The following is a 20,617-nucleotide window of genomic DNA, read 5'->3' on the forward strand; positions in this document are numbered from 1 at the left end:
TTATTTTACTAACAACTTTAGGTCAGACTTTTGTTTTGAAGCTAATCTCAAGGCCTGAAAACTAACGACTTTATTGAATCCATAAAGCATAAAGGAGTTATATAATAGTGTAGTTACATAAGAGAGTATGTGTGATAAAGGACAATCTTGGCAACAATTCTAGCTAATGTATTCTAATACATCTGAAGGAGAAGAAATCACAAGTTACCAGTGGGCAAAGCAGCCACATGCAGGTCACCTCTGGCTAGAGTGGCCCTCATTTTAGAAGATTTTTACTAGAGACCACCACTGTCCCTTAACATGCTGAAGTGTGAAATGTGAGGGACACTTTTGTTTGTTCCCAACCCCAGTACATAGCTAGCTATGGCTGTGAGGCAGAACTAGCTCTGAGGACACAGTCCTTCTACTATTTGAGGAAACACTGACTAAAACAAAAAACATGCTTATTGCCTAATTTTCTAGAACTGAAGAAGAAAAGGTTAAATAATACTGCAGGGTAAACTTATCATTGCATTTACTTACAGAACGGACAGCAGCCTGTATCCACAGCTGCTGAGTGGACTCAGAAGCCTCTGACTCCTCCTCCATTTGCTGCTTACTTTGTTTACCAACACCACAATTGTTGTTTTTTTTAACCAACTGCTTTTAAGGACAACACCCTTAGGAAATGAAGCTGCCAGTTGAATTCCAATGGGGGGCGTGGTGGTGGTGGTAAATGGGTGGTGCTACCACACACAGAAAATAAGTATCTGTTTTATTTACTCTTGGATTATGGTTTCTTAAGAACAACAACAAAAAAAGGAGAATATGCTGGATTAACCAGAACTCCATGTTTGAAAAATCTTACTACTAGGTATTTTGGGGTCTATACTGAAGTGGAAAGGAATGTAGCTTTGATCATTTTTATCACATGGTCTGTGACCAGAAGATGAATGACTGTGAATATACTCTATTCAGGAAGAGGCCTCCTGAATGTTCGTCAAGCAAGAAGCTGATCCAGTGCAGCCAGCATTAATAGAGCCTGAATATAAGATCATTCCATCAACAATCAAACTTAAAAATCAGTTGGTTGCTCTCATACATTTATTGACATTATAGCCAGAACTAGAGAAAGGGCTTATTGGGTTCTGTCAAATTAATAAATACAACAATTTAACAGTAAAAGAATGCAGTCTGCTTAGCTATTTTAGCAGAAATTCTTGGAGAGAAGAGACTTGGTATATGCTCTACTTTGATAGCCAAGAAGACTGCACAGGAGGGAAGCTGTGCGGTCTAGGTATGGTTGTGAGATAAAGGACTGTGAAGAACTAAAACTGGTGTGATTCCTTTTGAGGTAAAAGAACAAGATATTAAAACTAGAACTAGATAACCAATCTTAGTCAAAGGGACTAGATATTTTGTGTTTTGACCTAAATAAAATTGCCAATCTGAGATTGGTTATTCAAGAAATGTATACTTGAAGTTTTGCAAGTTGGCCTTCTTATTAGATGGGGGCTGCAGCCGCATTGCTACCGCATCGTCAGCCTACCAACACGGAGTGAGCCTAGGACATGACCTAGCATGGTAAGGAAGGACAAAGGAGGACAAGGGGGCTAGGAAGGGCAAGCACTTTTGTCTTCCTCCATTTTCTTTTGTCACTGCACAAGGATTTCTAAGCGAAGGATGCAGAATGGACTGAGTCACAGACTGGCTTTCCAAGCGTAAATATCAATTAGGATAAATCATAACTGAGGACTTTGTCCTTCAGTGTAAAGTTCTTCCATGTACACAGCACAGCAAAGACACTCGAGTGCTTCATTTGCATTTGACAGTAGTTTGGAGAAGGTGTCTATCACACAATGGCCTTGAGATGTACATAGTATGAAAAGGTGCTCCCCCAAATACAGGGCACACAGACAATTTCAACTACTTAAGCACAAAAAGATCAAAGATTGAAAAGAATAACATAGTGAAATGCATGTTTTCCTCCTTTTGCTAAACTAGGATTTCAAGCTAACTAGGTTGGTGGCATTAAATAAAACTTTAATAAAACATGAGGATGGCAAATGTTTTTGCTTGATTTTTCTTTTTTACTACTTTAATTTGTTTAAAAGCACAAATACTTGTGCCTGCAATAACTCCCTAACAGCAGAAGTAGTGTTCCCTTTCATTTTCTTAATAAAGTATTTGCCCTTTTGATGCAAATGATTTGACTGTGCTATCTGACAGCTGAACTGGTGGCACAAGATTGATGGAATATTTACTGCAGCAAGGTCTTTGTAAATCAAAATCTGAGCTTTACATAAAAATCTTATTTATAAAAAATATAATACCAAGTACAGTGAGAATGGAGCACGGAGCTGCGGTGCTCCCTGCCAGGGCCATGTGCAAGTGGCTTTTGCTACAGTGCTTGCTTAATGGCACAAGTGAAAAGCTGAGTAAGGCAAACACTTGAAGAGGCAGTTTTCTGTAAACTTCTTGGGGTGGGGCAATTTCCTCTCTTGAGATAGACACTGATTGAGATGGCTAAGATCAGAAGGTGTGACACTTGGCTGCACCTGACACATCACAGACTGAGACAGTTCCTGCTGGTAGATGAGACCAGTTCGCTTGCTTTAGGAGAGAGGTTATCACTGTAGCCTTCTGCCTTGACTGTTACAATGTGCAGCATTCAGCTGGTAGCCCCCATTGAAGAAATCCTCTAAACCTTTTCCTAAGTGAAAAGATACAAAATAAGCTAAGTCTTTAGAAAACTTTCCTTAGCTTGAAGCTCCTTAAGAACCCTACATCAATTACTAAGCAACTTTGTTAGCAGGGTAGCTTGACACAAATGCTGTATATTATTCCCACCCACTTGGTACCTAATAGTAATAAATTGCAATGACACTTGAAAAACAAACTGTTCTTGAGTAAGTCTGGCCTCTTCTCATGTCCTCACTTGGAACTTCCCAGCCTTTGTGACGTATTTGACTCCTTTAAATGGCTTATACTTCTCGCCATACATGTCCAAGCGGTTTACTTTTAAGCCTGTGTCAAAAAGAATGAAACGAATCATTATTACCCAAGTAATAATGCAATACTTGTTTAGCAATGAACACTGTGCCCTAGATGTGCCACGGCACAGTGTTCCATTCATCACTTTGGAAACAACATCCCTTCTCTATCACCCACTCCAGGGAGCATGGCCTTAGTTAAAATGCCCCTCTGGCCAGAAACATGCTCATGAACCTAGCTAATTCTATTTTCTGTGGCCACAAATGACAGCTTCTCTGGCTCTTAAATGAAGGTGAGGTAAGATGTGTGATGGAAGAGCATGAGATAAGCTGCGCTCTCAAATGGCTGCTGCCTGGAGGCCAGCTACACAGGAGACAATCCGGAGCTGCTGCTCCCAGGGTAGAGCTGTTAGTATTCTTCCAAACTCCTAGCCCCTATTTCCCCTAAATGCACAGCAAATATACCGTTACCTGAAATAGCAAGCTGCTGGATCTTAAACTGTATGTTGAGGTTTGGATTCTCTTCTGGCTTGGGTGCTCCTGACTGTAAATTTACTAGTCCTTTAAGACCTGGGAGTTTTTGTGGAGTAATTTTCCCTACATCCCATGCTAGTACCTGAACAATGCAAGAGAAAAAATTTGAACTATGTTAAAGACAGGCTCAGAGGTCAACAGATGCTGTAAACTACACAAAATAAAGCAGTGTCTTAGAAAACAGGAGAAGCCTGGAATAGACAATTGGCTTATGTTCTAATCACTAAATGTTCAGTTATAGAATCCATTTTTCAAGCAAAATTGCCTATGTGGGACTGAGTAATAGATGTAAGGATGGCTGCAGTTCAGATGGAGGGCTGAGGAAGTGGACTCACCTGCTCACACTTAGAGGGTCCCTGGGAAAGGCTCTTTGAATTCTTAAGATGTTACATGTTCTTTTTTAGAAATTATTTTTATTTATATGTATGTGTGTGTCTATATGAGTTTGTATGGGTGAGTACAGACCTCACAGAGGCCAGTAGAGGGTGTCAGATTCCCTGCAGCTGGAGTTAATGGCAGTTGTATACCTCCAACGTGGTTGTTGGGAACCAAACTTGAGTGTTCTACAATAGTAGTGTGTATGTTCTTAGACACTGAGCTATCTTTCTAACCCCAAGGTTAGAGGATCTTTTAAGGCTCTATGTGTAGGCCTATGCCTTTATCTTAGGCACCCTGAAAGTAGAGGCAGTAGTATCTGTGAGTTCCAGGCCAGCCTGGTCTACAGAGCAAATTCCAGGGCAGCCAGTACTACATCAAGAAACTGTCTCACAAAAACAAAATAAAACCCAAAAAACAACCACCTTAAAAAAAAAAAAATCACGCCTTCTCAGCTAAGAGCTGGGGGCACATGCTTTTAACTAAGCATAAAGCAAAGGCAAGTGGCTCTGAGCCAGCCTGGGCTACAGGTAAGATCTCCCATTTCAAACAAACAAACAAACAAACACAAAAACCAAACTGCACCTTCTCATTTATCAAGTACTCTATTCTGCTAAAAAACTTACATTTCCTGCATAAGGAAGCAAGAGAGCTGAAAGAAAATGATCTTTTCTAGGTCTCTGAAAACCTTTAGTTAGAGTCTTGGGTAAGCAAGGCAAGGACCCTGCTTCCTAAACTACCATGATTTCTATCCACAACCATAAAACAGACTGCAGAACACTTGCTCATTCTTGATTCGAAGTGCCTGTACCTTGGTGACTGGATCAAATGTATAGCTGCCTTGCGTTGGTGTCAGGTTCATATTCAGCACAACTTTTGGCATGTGAACAGTCACTGTTATTCCTTCAATCGTTTTTCCCATATTCTGTTTTGGTCCAATTGTGATATCAAATCTGCCACAGGAGCTGTTTTCCTTAAAGCTGATACTGTGTTTTACATACACTGGTATTGCCACTAGACTAAGAAAGACAGAGAGAAAGATCCAAAGTACATTATGAAAGGTATGGGGCAACTCCAGATGTAGTGTTTGTCCCATGATGTCTGTAATTGTGCAACAGGGCCGTATACCTAGCAAAGGAGGCCTATGCACTAGGGTTGTTGAGGACAGCAAAGTTCTGGTACCATGTGCTAGAACTGTATGGGTTGGTGACAAATACATAAACCCAAACAGAAATCTCCTTTAAATACTATATAAACAACTGGGATAAAGAGATATAGTTTAAAAAAGATAAAGAGCCCATTGAAAAAATTTAAAGCACTAAGAAATATTTTCTCAGAAAAGTTTCAGTTTTGTCTTATTACCCAAATGTTTTCTGAAATTTTAAGGGACAAGTTAGCTACAGCTGACAATGTTAAACTGTTTAAGACTCAATGCAAGTTGAATGTAGTGGCACATATTAATAATTCTAGCACCTAGGAAGCTGAGGCAGGAGGATCCAGAGTTTGCGGCTAGCCTGGGTAACAAATAAGACACCTTTAAAAAGAAAAACCACTTCAACCCCCCAAACTCAATGTAGAGAACAGTGACTTGAAGCAGGTAGTTTAGGGGATGTCTTAGGGTATCCTGTCTTGTTAGTTTATAGACTATAGCAGACTAAAGCATTGAGTTCATGGTTTGCCCAGGTCACGCACAGTCCAAAGGTTTGGTCTTAGTGAAAGATTTTTAATTTACTCTCTCACTACTTTTCTACACTTCCAGGTTCAGAAACACTAATTGTTTTGGGTACATATCCATTACCAGTTTTCACTTGGTCTCCAGGTGAGCCAGAGCTAAAGAAAGCATTGATAAACTCAAGAACTAACTATAAAGATGAAACAAGAATTGGGAGTTCTATTCAGATTGTCTGTTTGCAAATTCTGGCTGATATATCAATTTACTTTTGTGAGCTGACACGATACGATATGAGTCGGAAATTTCCATCTGGAGGAATGAATGACAAAACTCTTTCAGACTCCCAGCGTTTGAACCGGATGCATGGGTGGAAGCTGACATCATCTAGGAGCCTTGGGTTCTGTCAGGAAAAGAAAAAGCCGTATGCACAGAGTATAAGGAGTCTGACAACAGTAGTTACATATTATGAATTAATATACTACCTAAGCCATTATAAAAGCTGTGCAATTTATTATGACAACATCAAAATCACCTTATAGCTCTGTAAACGTTTACAGTTTGCAAACGTTTTATACACATTACTTGAGGTTATAAACTATGGGGAGGAAAGTCAGCGGCACTCTCTGTGTCTTAAAGATGGGCCTGGCAGTGGTGGCGCAGGCCTTTAATCCCAGCGCTTGGGAGGCAGAGGCAGGCAGATTTCTGAGTTCGAGGCCAGCCTGGTCATAAAGATGAAAACTGAGCCTCAAGAGAGTCAAGAGATACTGGGAACAGAGACGGAACCAGGACACATTTCTCTTTGCTGTTTGTAGTAGTGTGTCATGTTGAATCTGAAATGATGCAAACTATCAATGGCCCTTTACACAAGCAAAGCAAATAGTGAAAAAAAGCAAAAAAAGCAAAAAAAAAAAAAAAAAAAAAAGCAGACAGTGAATCTTAAGCTACTTCTAGCACATTTTAGGTAAAGATTTCTCTTTGACTTTTCCATCAAGGCCATGTTCAACATGTCAGCTACTGTCTGGTAAGCTGTGCTTGGACTATTTCTGAGATAATCCTTTGTAACCTAATATATACACTCCAGGGCTGGAGAGATGACTTAGTGGGTAGAGTGTGCTTGCTACCAAGCTGGAGGACCTGAGTTTGATCTCGAGAATCCACATGGTGGAAGGAGACCATCAATTCCTGGAAGTTGTCCTCTGATCTCCACATGTCTACCCTGGCATATGCATGCCAAGTCAAACATATACAAATACAACATAAGTAAAAATTTATATACCAATTTTATTTCTGCAATCATATCATTTAGCATTTCAAATGCATACAAGGGACTATAGAACAGATCAAAACTTACCATGAAAGAGAGAGAGAGATCAGGCATTCCAGATAGCTTAATGCAAGCATCAATGACCCCTTGAATTTCTGCAAAGACTGTAGAGCCTAAGGAAAGAAATAAAAAGCTGATAGCCTTAGTGGAATCTGGGTCTTCTCTAGAGCTATCATTAGATGCTGAGTAATGGAAACATACTCTGGTTGTCAGAATCACAGGCTTTGCACCTTGCTGACAGGTGAGAGGACAAAGGATCTCTTGGATCAATTATACTAGTTTCAACAGCGTTTCTCACTGGCTATACCTAACTAACTAAAGTATAATTCTAAGAAAGATCAAATCTTCAGCGAGTCAATCTTGTAAGGATTATTTGGACAGAAGTTTAAAATATTTTAATAGAATTTAAAGATGAAGCAGATTTCACATAATATGGACTAAGCTGCAGGCTTAGGTTATAGTGGAAAGAAGACAAGATAATACCTGTTATACATAGTGTCACCTGTCCCCATATACCAACTATCTGTATGATGCTAAGCGGTTACACAGTTCTGAATCTCAGCTGCTTTATGTATAAATCGTGAGGATGCAATGAAATGTTTTCAAAAATAAAAATTTATGAGTCTAATATTACCACCAATGTTTTCTCTGGTTAAAACCAACCAGAAGAGGCCTTTAGCAGAAGCACTGTACAGAGTGGAGAAGCACGGGTACTGCAGATATGTGTGTAATATCTGTCAGATGAGTAATTGCGAGAGGGGCTTACAAACATCTGGAAATATCTCAACTAGTGGTTGTGACAATTATATGTAACCTTTGGTCAGAACAAAAAGATTTATACATCATTAGAAAATGAATGTTTCTCTGCTGAAAACCCCCTGACAAGGGATTTCAGTTTTCATTTCAACTTGTATTGACTGAAGTTTTTTTCCCCATAAGACCACATACATGTACATAATTACCTGATTTATCTATAATTGCATCTATCTCTTCAACTACATCAAAATAGGCTTCATTGTTTGTGTACTTTACTCCTGCTCGACGCCATGGGATGTTGGACAGCTGCCCAGTGGGGAGTGTATCCCCAACATTACTACTGCCTAGAAATTAGAGAAGAAGGCAAAGTGGGTGTGTGCAATGGTTATTAGAAAAGTTATTATGAAAAGGAAAAAAGAATGCTTTAGCTTCTGCTGTAATGTTTGGATTTCCCTTCACAGCAGTTGTGATGAGCTCTAGAATTGCTGGAGACATATACTCCACACAAGAGGCCGGAGATAGGCCATAGCCTCTCTGTCAACCTGTTAGACCAAGATAACCGCATTCACTTATCTTTTATTTTCTGTTTATTAGTAGTAACCTAATCTAATTCCAGTGGCTCAACAAGAGACCTGTCCTGTTGCCAGCAATGAAAAGGAGGCTGGTTACTTCACAGTCCTGCTGGCAAGAAGACTCCAGAACCTGGCTCTTGGGTACTCAAGGGAATTCTACATGAGGGACTGCCATTCTCTGTGAAGTTCCTAGTCAAAGAAGATATTTTTGTTTATTCCCACTTTAACATTGTAGACTATTGAGAATGCAGTTCTATAGCACAGCATTTGCTTAGCACGGGCAAGGTTCTATTCAATTTCCAGCATAGCAAAAACAAAGCAAAGCAAAACCAATCAACCAACCAACCAACCAACGAACCAACCAACCAACCCCCAAAACCCTAACACCTTTCTTAAGGTAAGTATAAAATTTTTTGCTGAATTATTACTAATGTTCAATATCTGACTAGTTTCTTGGCAAACTATGTATGCATGATTATCCAAACAGAAACCCTTCCACTGTGATTTACTAAACAGTTTGTTTAGTTTACATTTTAATTCAAAAGTATCACATGTTGAACAACAGTAAAAGGCAGTTAATTTATAAAACAACAACAACAAAAATCTGTTTACTATTACTAACATCAACTACCACTAGCATTTAAGCAAGTTTAAATATTTCTCCATAAGTAGCATTTACCAATGTTTCTATTTTGGTAATTCTGTTTTCTTTAGTTGTAAAGCTGGGCATAGGACTTGAAATTGTAATCCCAGCATTTCAGAGACAGAGTAAGAGGACAAGAACAAGTCTAAGGCCAGCCTGATCTATACAGTGAGCTCCAGGCTGGTCAGGGCTACACAGTAAGACCCTGTCTTCATAAAGCAGTAAATAAAAAATTTAAACAGGATGCAAGACAGGTATCACATTCCTATAATTCCAATATTCAGGAGCTTAAAGTAGGAAGACTGCTAGTTTAAAGCCAGCCTGAACTGCTTAGGAGGGCTGTCTCCAAAAACAAAACACAATACATACAAAAGCACCCCAAATATAAAATACGGTTTCAGGGCTGGGGACATAACAGGCAGAGTACTTGTCTACTATGCATAAAGCCTTTTGTTCAATGTCCAGCACTGAATGGTAGAGCCTGTACTTTAACCCCAGCAGTTGTGAGGAAGTGGAGGCAGGAGGATTGCAAATTTAGTCATTCTTGGCTGCACAGCAACACAATGCATTGCAATCTAGATTAGTTTTTAAAGACAAGGAATGTGTGCAGTCCAGGATGGCTTAGAACTGGGGATGCTCCGTTATTAGCTTCCCAAATGCTAGGATCATGGGTGTGTCACTCAATGTAGCTAACAAAGCTAACATTAATTTTATAGACTATTTATTGCTGGTGTTCCTGTCTCCAACCTGTTACTTTTCAAGTGTTTTAGAACTGCTTTAATCATGATTTCCCTGATAGAAACCTTGAGTGCTCCCCTCTTGCTTTCTGATAAAAGTTAATTGTTTTGCTCAGCTCTAGCACAAGTGTTCTCCCATCTCAGCTCCCTGTCCTGCTGGACTAGAGGCTCGGCCATCACATCAGCCCAATCTCACCTTTTTCATGTGTTCCTCAGTGTTCAATTATGAATAGCTCTACTCAGCTAAAGGGGCTAACACAGCTCTGTCTCCCATTTTACGAGTATTTTTCTCATAAATGTTCTTATTTCTCTATCTTATTCCACAATTTCCTGATTCTTCTGGGTCCTGTGCTAGGGCCACTTGGTAGTTCAAGAAAGATTGCTTCAACTTTTGAACCATTCTTTGGTAATGTGTACATAGGTGTGGTACAAGGAAACAGAATGAGGGCCTTAGCTTAATAAGCAAGACTCCTCTGTACCTGTGAACTCAAAAGTGTTCTCCTTTAGCTGCTCTAGCAGCTGGGATTACAGGTGTGCACCACCACATCCAGCCTCAACCTTTCTCTTCTATGTCATCAACCCATGCTATAGTTTTACATTACACATTACTATGTTTTTCCTATCAAATACATTTTTTTTTCTTAAAAGTTAAAAAGTATGAAATGGGCTGGAGAGACGGCTCAGCGGATAAAAGTGCTTGCTATGCAAACATGAGGACCTGCCAGATCCCAGCACCCACATAAAAAGATGGGTGTGGCCATGTACACATCTGTGATCCTAGCACTGTGGGGGTTGAGACAGGATGAATGGCTAGGGCTTGCTGGCCGCTGACCTAGCTCCAGGTTCAGAGGGACCTTGTCTCAAAAAAGGACTCGCGTGGGAGCAACAGAGCATGACACCTAATGTTCTCCGTGTTCATGCACACACATTCATAATACATAATTTAAAATGTATAAGGCAAAAATAAGAATGGCTTCTTAGGTAAAGATAGTCAATGCAAACATTTTAGCATGTTTCTCCTTGCAAATATATATATATATAAAATTAAACTATTGAGTCTGTGCTGTTTGCCCCACCAAACACTTAGTATTGTGAGAGATTGACAGTGCCTCATGACAATGTCTGTGAAATATCAAAGTGCTCTTTAAAATGTTTAGATATTTCAACTATTTTTCCCAGTGTGTAATTCCCTGATGTTAAAAGGACAACTAGAGATGTGGCTGGAGTGGTATACAGCGTTCCATAAGAATTCCTTTAGAAGACTTTTTTCTTTTGGATGGAGTCTCATTAGGTAGCTGTGGCTGGCCTAGAACTCAGTCTGTAGAGCAAGCTGGCCTCAAATTCAGAAACTCATCTGCCTTTATCTCCTGAATGCTGGGATTGTGCCACCAAGCCCACTTTTTGTAGACTTTTAATTAAAGAATGATATGAATATGCTGAATTTCTAGGTATGGCCTAGAATCAAACCTAATTGAAAGCTTATTTTTAAAAAAGCATAAAGCCCAATATGCATGAGGTCTACTAATGAACTATTTTTCTACTTATTTTATTCGTTTTTCTTTCTTTGAAGTATTGTGCATTGAACCTAGTAATAGGAAAGTAAGCTATACCCTAACCCTAAAAGTCTTTTGTCCTTCAAGACTGAGCTTCTTTCAATAACCAAACCAAACCAAACCAAACCAAAGCAAAATATATTTCTCAGTCTATATACCAAATTGTCCTTGAACTTAGCAATTCCCTGGTTAGCTTCCTAAGTGATATGATTACACATGTGAGCTATACCTGACCTCATATTTTGTTATTGTTCTCCACCCCTCCAAAAGCAAAGGGGTCCTGGCCAGATGGGTCAGTAGGTAAAGGCATTTGCTGCCATGCCGGAGGAACTGATTCAATCTCTAGATTCCACATGGTAGGAGAGAACCAACTCTCACAAACTGTCTTCTGGCTTCTATGCCTGTCATGCTATGGTATGTGTGCAGGCATGCATTCATGTGCACACACATACACATATCGAGAGAAAGAGAGATAGGGAAAAAGAAAAAAAATATATCCATTTAAACATTGTTGATAACTTTAATTTTGGCCAAATTGGACTACCCTAATAGTCTGTCATATGAGCAAATGAGCTATTCATATAGTTTCAATGGATCAGTTCCTAGCAGTGTTTTCATTTTTCATACCTGTAATAGAATTGACGACAGAACGTAGAATTGTTGGTGGTTTAATCAGTTCTTTCAAAATGTTAGATTCAGTAGCCAGTGGGAATCCATTGTCTAACATTTCTTCCAAGAGCTCATACACTATGACCACATTATCCTTAATTGCAGCCTCTGAACACTCACCAAAGTAGTCCTAACAAAATATTCATGATATTGAACAAGAGAAAGCAGGAAGGAAGGCTTGCTTTTATATTAATACCCTTTGTTCTAAAGAGTAAACTAATAGTAGCTTAACTCATGGTTTAAGATGCTAGAAATATATAGACATAAAAAAATTCTCTATGGAAGTCCTAACATTTCTCTTCAATATTTCTTATTGTATTTATATTGAGCTGATTCCTATTATATATCATGCCAGAAAGTACTGAGACATTAATCTGGAAAGTGAACTATAAACTTCATTTGCCCTGATTAACCCACACCCAAACACATACAAAGCTTTAAGCTATTTGGTTTATTTATCAAAACAATAGAAAATAGAAAACAGAACTATAAAGGAGCTCATGATCAATAACAACCTTGCAATGATCCAGAGAATGCTTAGTGGAGGGCACTCCTGTTTCTTCATGATGGAATTTGCCATACATAAAAAACAATGAGCAGAGGAGCAATGGACGCTACACTCTCTGCAAGTGTTTATGAGATTATGTTTAGTTACAAAGAGAAGTCAGAAAGTACACATCAGAAACTCAAGTAACGAGAGAGAGAGAGAGAGAGAGAGAGAGAGAGAGAGAGAGAGAGAATGAGTGAGTGACAGAGTGTTTGTCTGTCTCCTTGAACTATCTTTGGTGATTTAGTTACAACAGTTTGATGGATCCAAACCTGAAAAGTGTCAGCAACTCGATGCAGAAACTCAATTACAAAGAGAGGCGGCACTTCAGTCTGTATCACAGACACAAAGAAGAGCTTATCCCGGTAGATACTAATGAGGTAGTGGTGAGGTGTTGAAATGACAGGTGGTACATTTTCAACATCAGCAGCTTTCTCCTGCGCTTCAAAGAAATAGTCACACACAGACTGGCTTACAACGCTCTTCCAGTGTTTTTCTAGAAATATGTCGCCAGAGCAGTTGATGAGAAATAGACTGTGGATCATTTTCTGTGGAGAAAAAAAAAGGGGAGGGTGTTATACTTACTGTATAATGAAAATGCACAGTTGCAACAGATGGTAATTAATGCAGAGATTCACAACTGGACAATGTATACTGAGTAAAAGACTTTGTAGCACTCAGCCTTAAATGGGAGGTCTTTATCATATCCCTCCCCTCAAGACTCAGGGAACTATGTAGAAGAGATAGAAAGAGTCCAAGAACCAGAAGTGGTGGACAACTCCAAGGAAAGAACCAGCATCTTCCAGGCACGACAGAGATGATATGCATATGAACTTGTAGAGACTCTTGACACTACACAAAGACCTCCACAAGTTCAAACCAGACGGAATCCCAGGGTAGAGAAAGGGACACAGACGCCAATTCCTATCCTGAACCAAGAAGCTGTTTGCAACTGATACATGCTAGGAAAGGGAACATTTCTTTTCTCCAATAGAAGAGAAACACTGGGTAGGGCAGGCATCATCCATGGTAGTTGGCCAACATGAGGATGACTCTGTGTCTATGTGTGTACACACATATTTTGTCTTACTGTGTTTTTTATTTGTTTGATTTTCTTTCTTCTTTTTCTTTTCTTTTTGGAAGGAGAGAACATAAAGTTGGGTAGGTAGGGAGGAGGGAAGAACCTGGATAGGGGGAGGAGAAAAAATATAATCAAAATATATTGTATGAAAAAAAGTCCTTGTCATATTGCCCTGACATAAAAATCAGACAAAGGCAATGTAAATAGCAGATTAATATCACTTAAGAACACAGATGGAAAGTTCTTAATTCTAGAAAACTAAATTCAGCAACAAATTTTTAAAAATATGATTTATTCCAAGAATGCAAGTTCATTTAACATAGGCTAGTTAGTCAGTGTAATACACAATATATGCTGGTTAGTTCTGTTAAATCGACACAACTTAGGTAAATCTGGAGGAAAAAAGTCTAATTGAGGAATTGCCTTCATTAGACTGTTCTGTGGGCATATGTGTTGGCCATTTTCTTGATTAATGATTAATGTAGGACCCAGCCCACCAAGGGTAATGCAACCCTTAGGCTCCTGAGTGATGCGAGAAACTAAGCAACGCACTAAGCGGTGTTCCTCTGTTCCTCCATGGTTCTTGCCTCTGTACTTCCTTCATTTCTTGACCTGACTTCCCTCGATGAGCAACTGTGACCAGGATGTGTAAGCCAAATAAATCCTTTCTTCCACAAGTTGCTTTTGGCCATGGTATTTATGTCCTGACATCTGGTGATGATGTCACTGTAGATAGATACTATAGTCAATGTGCTGCTCTGGCCTGACTTATGAGGAAGAGTTGAAGGATATGCTCCATATAGAAACCATGCTCTTGTTTTCATGAGGAGAAAGTTTAACTGATCAGAGTGGAAACAAAGGAAGTGACATAGGTTATGTCAAACCACTAGCCTCCTGGAACACAGTGGTACTCCATTATCACAACACTCTCTAAGACAGTTGCTTATTTTGACTGGTTTCTGTATTTTACGGCTAGATTTCCACTCACTTTCTTAATCTGGTAAAAAATTCTTTCCAGGAAAGTTTCCACCAAAGTTGTTTTTATTGGCAGCTGTTCAGGTTTCAGAATACCATGTAGTCAAGCCGGCCGCTGGATTTACTGTTGTTATCCTTTGTGCTGAGATGAGGGCATAACACTTCCAGCACTCAACAGCATTTGGCTTTAAAACCTACCTTAACCTCCTATAAGAAGCAAAGAGACCTTAATTTTTTTTTTCCATATTATGACCAATTGCCTAATGTATATAAAGAGCAACACACAACTCATAAAGCAGAAAAAAAAATCAGCCTATTTCTTCAGGCACTTTAGCTTTTAGTAGCTGCAGTTATGTTGTTCCTTACTTTATTGAATTCTCTTAGAAAACTACACAGGGACCACCACTACAAACTGTATGTGGTATGTGTGTGTGACTTCTGAATTGCAAAACACCCATCAGTTTTGACTGTAGTGTAAGTGCGTCATGAATCCTCTTTATGTGTGCATTCCTCCTGACAATTATAATAGTCAAAATATCCTTGGAAGGCAAGTGTGTCTTTTTCTTTTTGGATAGTCTTATGTTGACAAATTCATGGCCTTAAGCTACCCCTTGCCACAGCACCTTAAGCAACAGGCACTACAGTCATTTACCACACCGGAGGTTACTTCTGCACAGAGCATAAAGGAGGCACAGAAAGGCCTATATACACAGTGAGAGAATGGGGGATGGGAAGATGGTCAGGTCAGTAAAGAGCCTGCCATGTAAGCATGAGAACCTGAATCCCCAGCACCATCTCAAAACAGGAGGTGGTGGTTCCTTTAAGGGGTAGGAGACTGGGGAGCGGAGACAGGCTTTCTGGCTAGCTATTCTAGCCAGTCAGTGAGGCCAAGGTTCAATGAGGCTACCTCAGGAAACAAGGTAGAGACCCACAGAGAAAGACACCCAACTTTCACACACAAATGGGGACCACTGCAGTTGCATGCACTTACACAAACACATAGACACACACGCACACACAAATATGAAACAATACCCAAGAGGAATTTAGCTTCTCTGATTCCCAAACAGAATCTGGACCATTTTTCCCCATTCAACAAACTGTCCTATATTTTATATATTAAGCACTTGGGGATATGATGATGAACTAAAAATTTCTATACTTTTATTCAGTTGCAAAAATAAATACAGTAAGAAGCAATTCCTATGATAGGAGAAATACAGTGAACTATTGGAATCTTCAAGGTTTACACGTACAAAGAGAATACATGAAAGAAATCCAGAACAAATTTTGCAACTTTTAAGGTTGAAGAAATGCTGGGAAGAAAGGTAAGGATACAAAATAGGCACTGGTCATGGGGCATGGCTTGCCTTGTTTATTGTTCTCAGTGTAATGTAAAGTAATTTCCCACATTTTATTTACTTTTTTATTTTGAGGGCAAATACGCAAATCTGATTTACATTTCTAGAAAGATTATACTAATTACAATATGGAAATTGGGTAAGAAAGCACCAAATTATGTGACATTAGTTAAGAGATGAGTGATAGATCAGAGCTGGAGAGATGGCTCAGCAGGTTAGAGGACAAGGCTTGACATCCAGTGCCCTTAAAACTGTCTGTAACTCTAGTCCCAGGGGGGCCAGTGCCCTCTTCTGGACTTTTCAAGCACTGCCCTATTTGGAGCCTGGGCTCCAAGGTTAACAAGAGAATGAACAATGAGATTTGGACAGGCTTTGAGAAAAAATGTATTTAAGTCTGGGTATGTTATGCAGAAATAAGATGAAAGCTGAAATAGTCCTGGCTATACATAATTTGACCCAATTCCTAATACATTTGACTCAACTGAGTACATTCAATCACTGTATTCAGGTCTAGTGCGTCAAAGAGACTGATATGTTAATGGGTATTATAAAGAGTTATCTCCAAAGAAATTCTGAACATAGCAAGAAACATATATGAAAGAAAAAACAGTATTTTTTAGCAAGGAAATGGAACTTAAAAAAAAAGCCTAAGATGGAGATGAAACAGAATTTTAAAAATGGGGAAGACTTGTGGGAGAGTCTTAGTATCTAAAGTTTGTTAACGTATATCTAGGAGAATGCCACAAAGAAGTCAGGCTGTGAGGATTTAAAAGATGAATAGAAGTGTTGTTCTTCAGACTGGAGATGGTTCAGTGGTTAAGAGCATGTACAACACCTTCCTACAGAATGCCCAGATTATGCTGGGCTTGGTGTTGAATACCTTGTACTTCAAGGGAAGAGACAGGGAGATATCTGTGAGTTTGAGCTTAGCCTGGTCTACAAAGCGAATTCTGGGACAGCCAGGGTGGTTACACAGAGAAACCTTGTCTTGAAAAACCAAATAACAACAACAACAACAACAACAAAACACCAAACAAAATACTCCGCAAACAAAACAAAAAAACCCACAACCCTCCAACCCAACAAACAAACAAACTCAGATTCAATCCTAGCACCTATGTCAGGCAGATCATCAATTCAGTTCCAGGGAATCTATATTGCCCTGTTTCCATGGGCACGGCACTTATGTGCACACACCCACATACAAACACACACAATAATACAAATAATACAAATAAATCCCAAATAATACATAAAATAATAAAAATAAATCTCAAAAAATGTTTTACAATTTCCCTTTATTTTTTCTTCTTAAAATAGGGTTTTTCTGTGTAATCTTGGCTGTCCTGGAATTCATTCAAGACCAGGCTAGCCTCCAACTCAAGAGTCTACTTGCCTCTGCCATCCAAGTGCTGGGAATAAAGGCATATGCCATGACTGCTGGCTACCAATGATCTTTTCAAGTCTTTTATTTCTCAGCCAGTCATACCATTCCCTACAGATTGTTTGATAAGACTTTTCCCAATACTTTAAATTTCTATTATGTGTATTTGATGTGGTTTGTGCATGTAAATGCAGACCCATGAAGGCCAGGAGCAGGCAGTGGATCTCCTGAAACTGGAGATACAGGGGTGGGATTAAAAGCATTGTGCACTGCTTAAGCAGAGGACCAGAGTTTCCTCCCCAGCACTCATCTCAGGTGGCTCACAACCCAATTTTTTTTTAAGCTTTAATTTTGTATGTATTTCTGTGAGTATATGCCATGTGAGTACAGGTACTTGCAGAGGCCAGAAGAGTGTATCGGATTCCCTGGGGTTACAGGTTGTTAAGTGACACCCAGTGTGGGTGCTGGGACCTGAACCTGGGTTCTCTGCAAGAGCAGCAAGTGCTCTTGACTATTAAGCATTATCTCCCACCCACTGCCACACAAACTAGAAAAAAAAAAAAAAAGAATACCATATGCCTATTTAAAGTATATCTATTTTGGAAGGCATTCTTTTCAGAACCACCTAAGGCAGGCTCAGTCTTGTTTATGAAATAAAAAAAAAAAAAGAAAAGGGAGAAGCAGAGAGCTTTTGGGGCTGCTTGGCAAAAATCTGACATGGGCTAAGGACAAGGAAGTGGGCTTCAGGCAGGAATCTGACTTTAGGCTAGAACAAAGAAGTAATTTCAGGCAGGAATCTAAATCTTATGCTAGAACAAGGAAGTAGGCTTCAGACATGAAAATGACTTTGGGCTAGAGCAGGGAAGTAGGCGCAGATATTCTGGTCATTCTGATGAGCCCTTAGAAATAGTGATCACAGGAGCGATCATGGGAGTGTTCATGGAACTTTGTTTATTACCCTGCTTGTTCTTTGACTATTTAAGTCAAATATTTAAGTCTTGCTTGTTCCTTGACTATTTGCATCTATTTATTGTACTGCTAGTTCCTCAACATAGAACTGACCTTAATACTGGCATATAATTAAAATGGTATAAAAGCAAAAAGGAGGATGAGGGGTGGGATAGGGGTTTTATAGGGGAAATGGGGAAAAGGGATGGCATCTAAAATGTAAATAAATAAAATATCCAAAAAAAAAGGTTTATCTATTTCTTATGCATTTAAAAAGGATTTAACTTTTGTTGCCTCACAAGTAGTTTTTTCTTTACGTTTCTATTTTATTTGTATGGGTGCTCTGTCTGCATGTATACCTGCATTGTGTGTGCAGAGCCTAAGAAGGCCAGAAGGAGTAAGATCCCCATGGGACTGGAGTAACAGACAGTTATTAGCCACTGCGTGAGGGCTAGAATTGAACCTGTGTCCTCCAAAGTACACCTAGTGCTCTTAACTGACAAGTCATCTCTCCAGCTCAATAACATTTTTAAAAAACCCATACTGAGAATATATGATTAACATATTTGATGTCAAGTGGCCATCTGCAATCTTGGTTAAAGTAATTTTAGTAATTACTCAGTAGAATGTTGGAAACGACATTGCATTGTGGTTCTTAGCTAGAAGCAGCAAGTAGGTAAAACAAAGATAAGGAGACTGAGGTGGCTCATCAAAAAAAAAGTGTCTGCTACCAAGCCCAAGGACCTGAGTTTGATTGCTAAGATCCTCATGGTGAGAGAATTGTGGCCCATAACTTGTCCTCTGACTTCTATATGTGTATTGTAGTATGCAATACATATACAATAACAAGTAAATGCAAAAAAAAAGTTTAAAAAACAGAAGACAGTGAGAAAAAAAAAAGCAGTGGGAAGGTAGATAAAAGGTCCTGTCCTCTCTAAAAAAGGGGGCACATTTTCTTCTTTCAATACAAAGGTAGAAGATTTACATATTTGCCTGCAAAAAATTCCAAGTTTCCAAGTCAAAACCCCAAATGCCACACACACACAAAATCTTTTCCTGTGCGAATGCGGGATTTTTACAGTGACCCAACTTCTCAACCAGGAGTTAAAGCTTCAGTATCAAACAAATCCATGAAATCCAATCAGCCCATCCCTCATCACGTTTTCATACTCCAGGCCATCTTTTCCGTTTACAGCCCGGTCATCTGTCTGGTGAGAAGCTACAACACCCTCCTCACTGTTTCCCTATTCCAGGCTAGCTCATCCAGGCACCACCCTATAAAGAGAGCGCTCTCTTAGCTTCATCAGGTGATTTGCCCTCCAAGGCCAAACCTGGGGGCTGACAAATTCAAGCCGTCGGTACTCCACCTCACTGTAGAAGACATTTCCCGCGCCTAGGGTCCAGGGTCCGGGAACACTACGTGGCAGGTGCACCGCTCCCTTCCGGCCCAGCTAGCTAGAAAGCCGGGGCGTGCGGGGGAGGTGCGGCCCTGGTGCACAGCAGCAGGGACGCTCCTGGAGGCCAGGCTAGAGTTCCGAGCCGGAGCTATGCGGTCTATTCCCTGGGTTTTGAGACGTCTCCAGCCCGGAGACTCCCCGCCCTCACACTCACCCCGACACCTGGGCGAGTCAGTGATTCGGTGCCGGGTCCTCTCTGAACCGAAGCTGAAGCAGCAGAGAAAGCTGTGAGGACCCCGCGCTTGGAGTGCCCAATAGATTGCCTGACTAGCAGCCTCAGAGGCGCCAAGGAGGTCAGCAGGACTAGAAAGACACAACCAGCGAAAAGGCATTCAGGGAGAGACACCGTGTCTACAGAGGTTGAGGATCTGAATCTTCCACATTACTTAGGGTCTGGAGGAACAGGGAAATTGGCATTCTCTGAACGCAGGCGCTCACCCGCAGCCTAACTCCATTTGGGGTCCCTTACCGTAGTAATCGAGGTCCTAGAGAGACCCGCGTAGAGCCAATGGTTATGGACTAGAGTCACGATTGGGCGGAGTTCGGAGAGGCGGGGCTTAGTGGAAAGGGGGCGGTGACGAGATGAGGGGCGGGGCCACCGGGCTGAGGGGCGGGACGCGCGGCAGAGCCAAACTACGCTGAGAGTGTGAAGATGGCAGCTGCCGACGAGCCGAAGCCGAAAAAGCTCAAGGTGGAAGCGCCACAAGCGCTGAGGTGAGAGCTGCCCTATGTGAGGGAGGAGGGAGACGTCACTTGCAGCGAGCCAAGGCCCACGTGGGCTGGCGCAGCTGGATGGTGTCTGCATTCGTGGGGTCTACGCGCAAGAGCTGCAGCTCGGGGAGTTGCCCGCGTGGCTGCTGTTTCCCTCAGTGTCCTCTTGTTCTGGACTCTGCTCAGGTGCATTCTCGGCCCTGGCAGCCATTGGCCAATGAGAGCTGCTGGCCCGGGGGCCGAGCCTTCCTCTGGCGCCACGTGCTAGTCCTCGCGGGCCATGCTAGCGCGACCCCAAAGGACCTATCTGGAGCTGCATCCTTTCCTAGGGTATTTAGCGGGAAGG

The 20,617-nt window shown here is 40.6% G+C and overlaps 2 protein-coding genes across 4 annotated transcripts in view; one reads left to right on the forward strand and one right to left on the reverse strand.

The window, feature by feature from the left end:
- Positions 1-1,065: 1,065 nt before the first annotated feature.
- On the reverse strand, positions 1,066-20,153 carry Ap3m1 (adaptor related protein complex 3 subunit mu 1). Of its 3 annotated transcripts, none has more exons than XM_034497480.2 (9): positions 19,715-19,854; positions 12,627-12,902; positions 11,766-11,937; positions 7,840-7,977; positions 6,905-6,990; positions 5,820-5,953; positions 4,693-4,900; positions 3,444-3,588; positions 1,066-3,006 (listed from the first exon to the last, which is right to left on the reverse strand). In XM_034497480.2, exons 2-9 carry the CDS (start codon positions 12,897-12,899, stop codon positions 2,906-2,908), a joined length of 1,257 nt encoding a protein of 418 aa, XP_034353371.1. In that variant the 5' UTR covers positions 12,900-12,902; positions 19,715-19,854; the 3' UTR covers positions 1,066-2,905. The 3 variants fall into 3 exon arrangements, with proteins under 3 accessions (XP_034353371.1, XP_034353372.1, XP_034353373.1); XM_034497481.2 differs by having other exon boundaries at positions 19,471-19,755; XM_034497482.2 differs by lacking the exon at positions 19,715-19,854 and adding an exon at positions 20,030-20,153 and having other exon boundaries at positions 2,756-3,006.
- The window catches only part of Adk (adenosine kinase), a 391,595-nt gene continuing 391,130 nt past the window's right edge, over positions 20,153-20,617 (forward strand). The window contains exon 1 of the mRNA XM_034497484.2: positions 20,153-20,274. Coding sequence (XP_034353375.1) covers positions 20,213-20,274 — 62 coding nt within the window. The 5' untranslated portion in view covers positions 20,153-20,212. The remainder of the gene's footprint in view (positions 20,275-20,617) is intronic.

The sequence above is a fragment of the Arvicanthis niloticus genome, chromosome 3 (assembly GCF_011762505.2).
Source record: "Arvicanthis niloticus isolate mArvNil1 chromosome 3, mArvNil1.pat.X, whole genome shotgun sequence".
NCBI lineage: Eukaryota > Metazoa > Chordata > Mammalia > Rodentia > Muridae > Arvicanthis > Arvicanthis niloticus.

Bases quoted from the DNA above. Each gene is read 5' to 3' on its own strand.
- Ap3m1 (XM_034497480.2), bottom strand. From the start codon at position 12,899: ATGATCCACAGTCTATTTCTCATCAACTGCTCTGGCGACATATTTCTA. The intron at 11,938-12,626 runs GTTTGGATCCAT...ATATTTTGTTAG, and splicing joins GAGTTGCTGACACTTTTCAG to GACTACTTTGGTGAGTGTTC. The intron at 6,991-7,839 runs GTAATTATGTAC...TTCTTTCCTTAG, and splicing joins TGCAATTATAGATAAATCAG to GCTCTACAGTCTTTGCAGAA.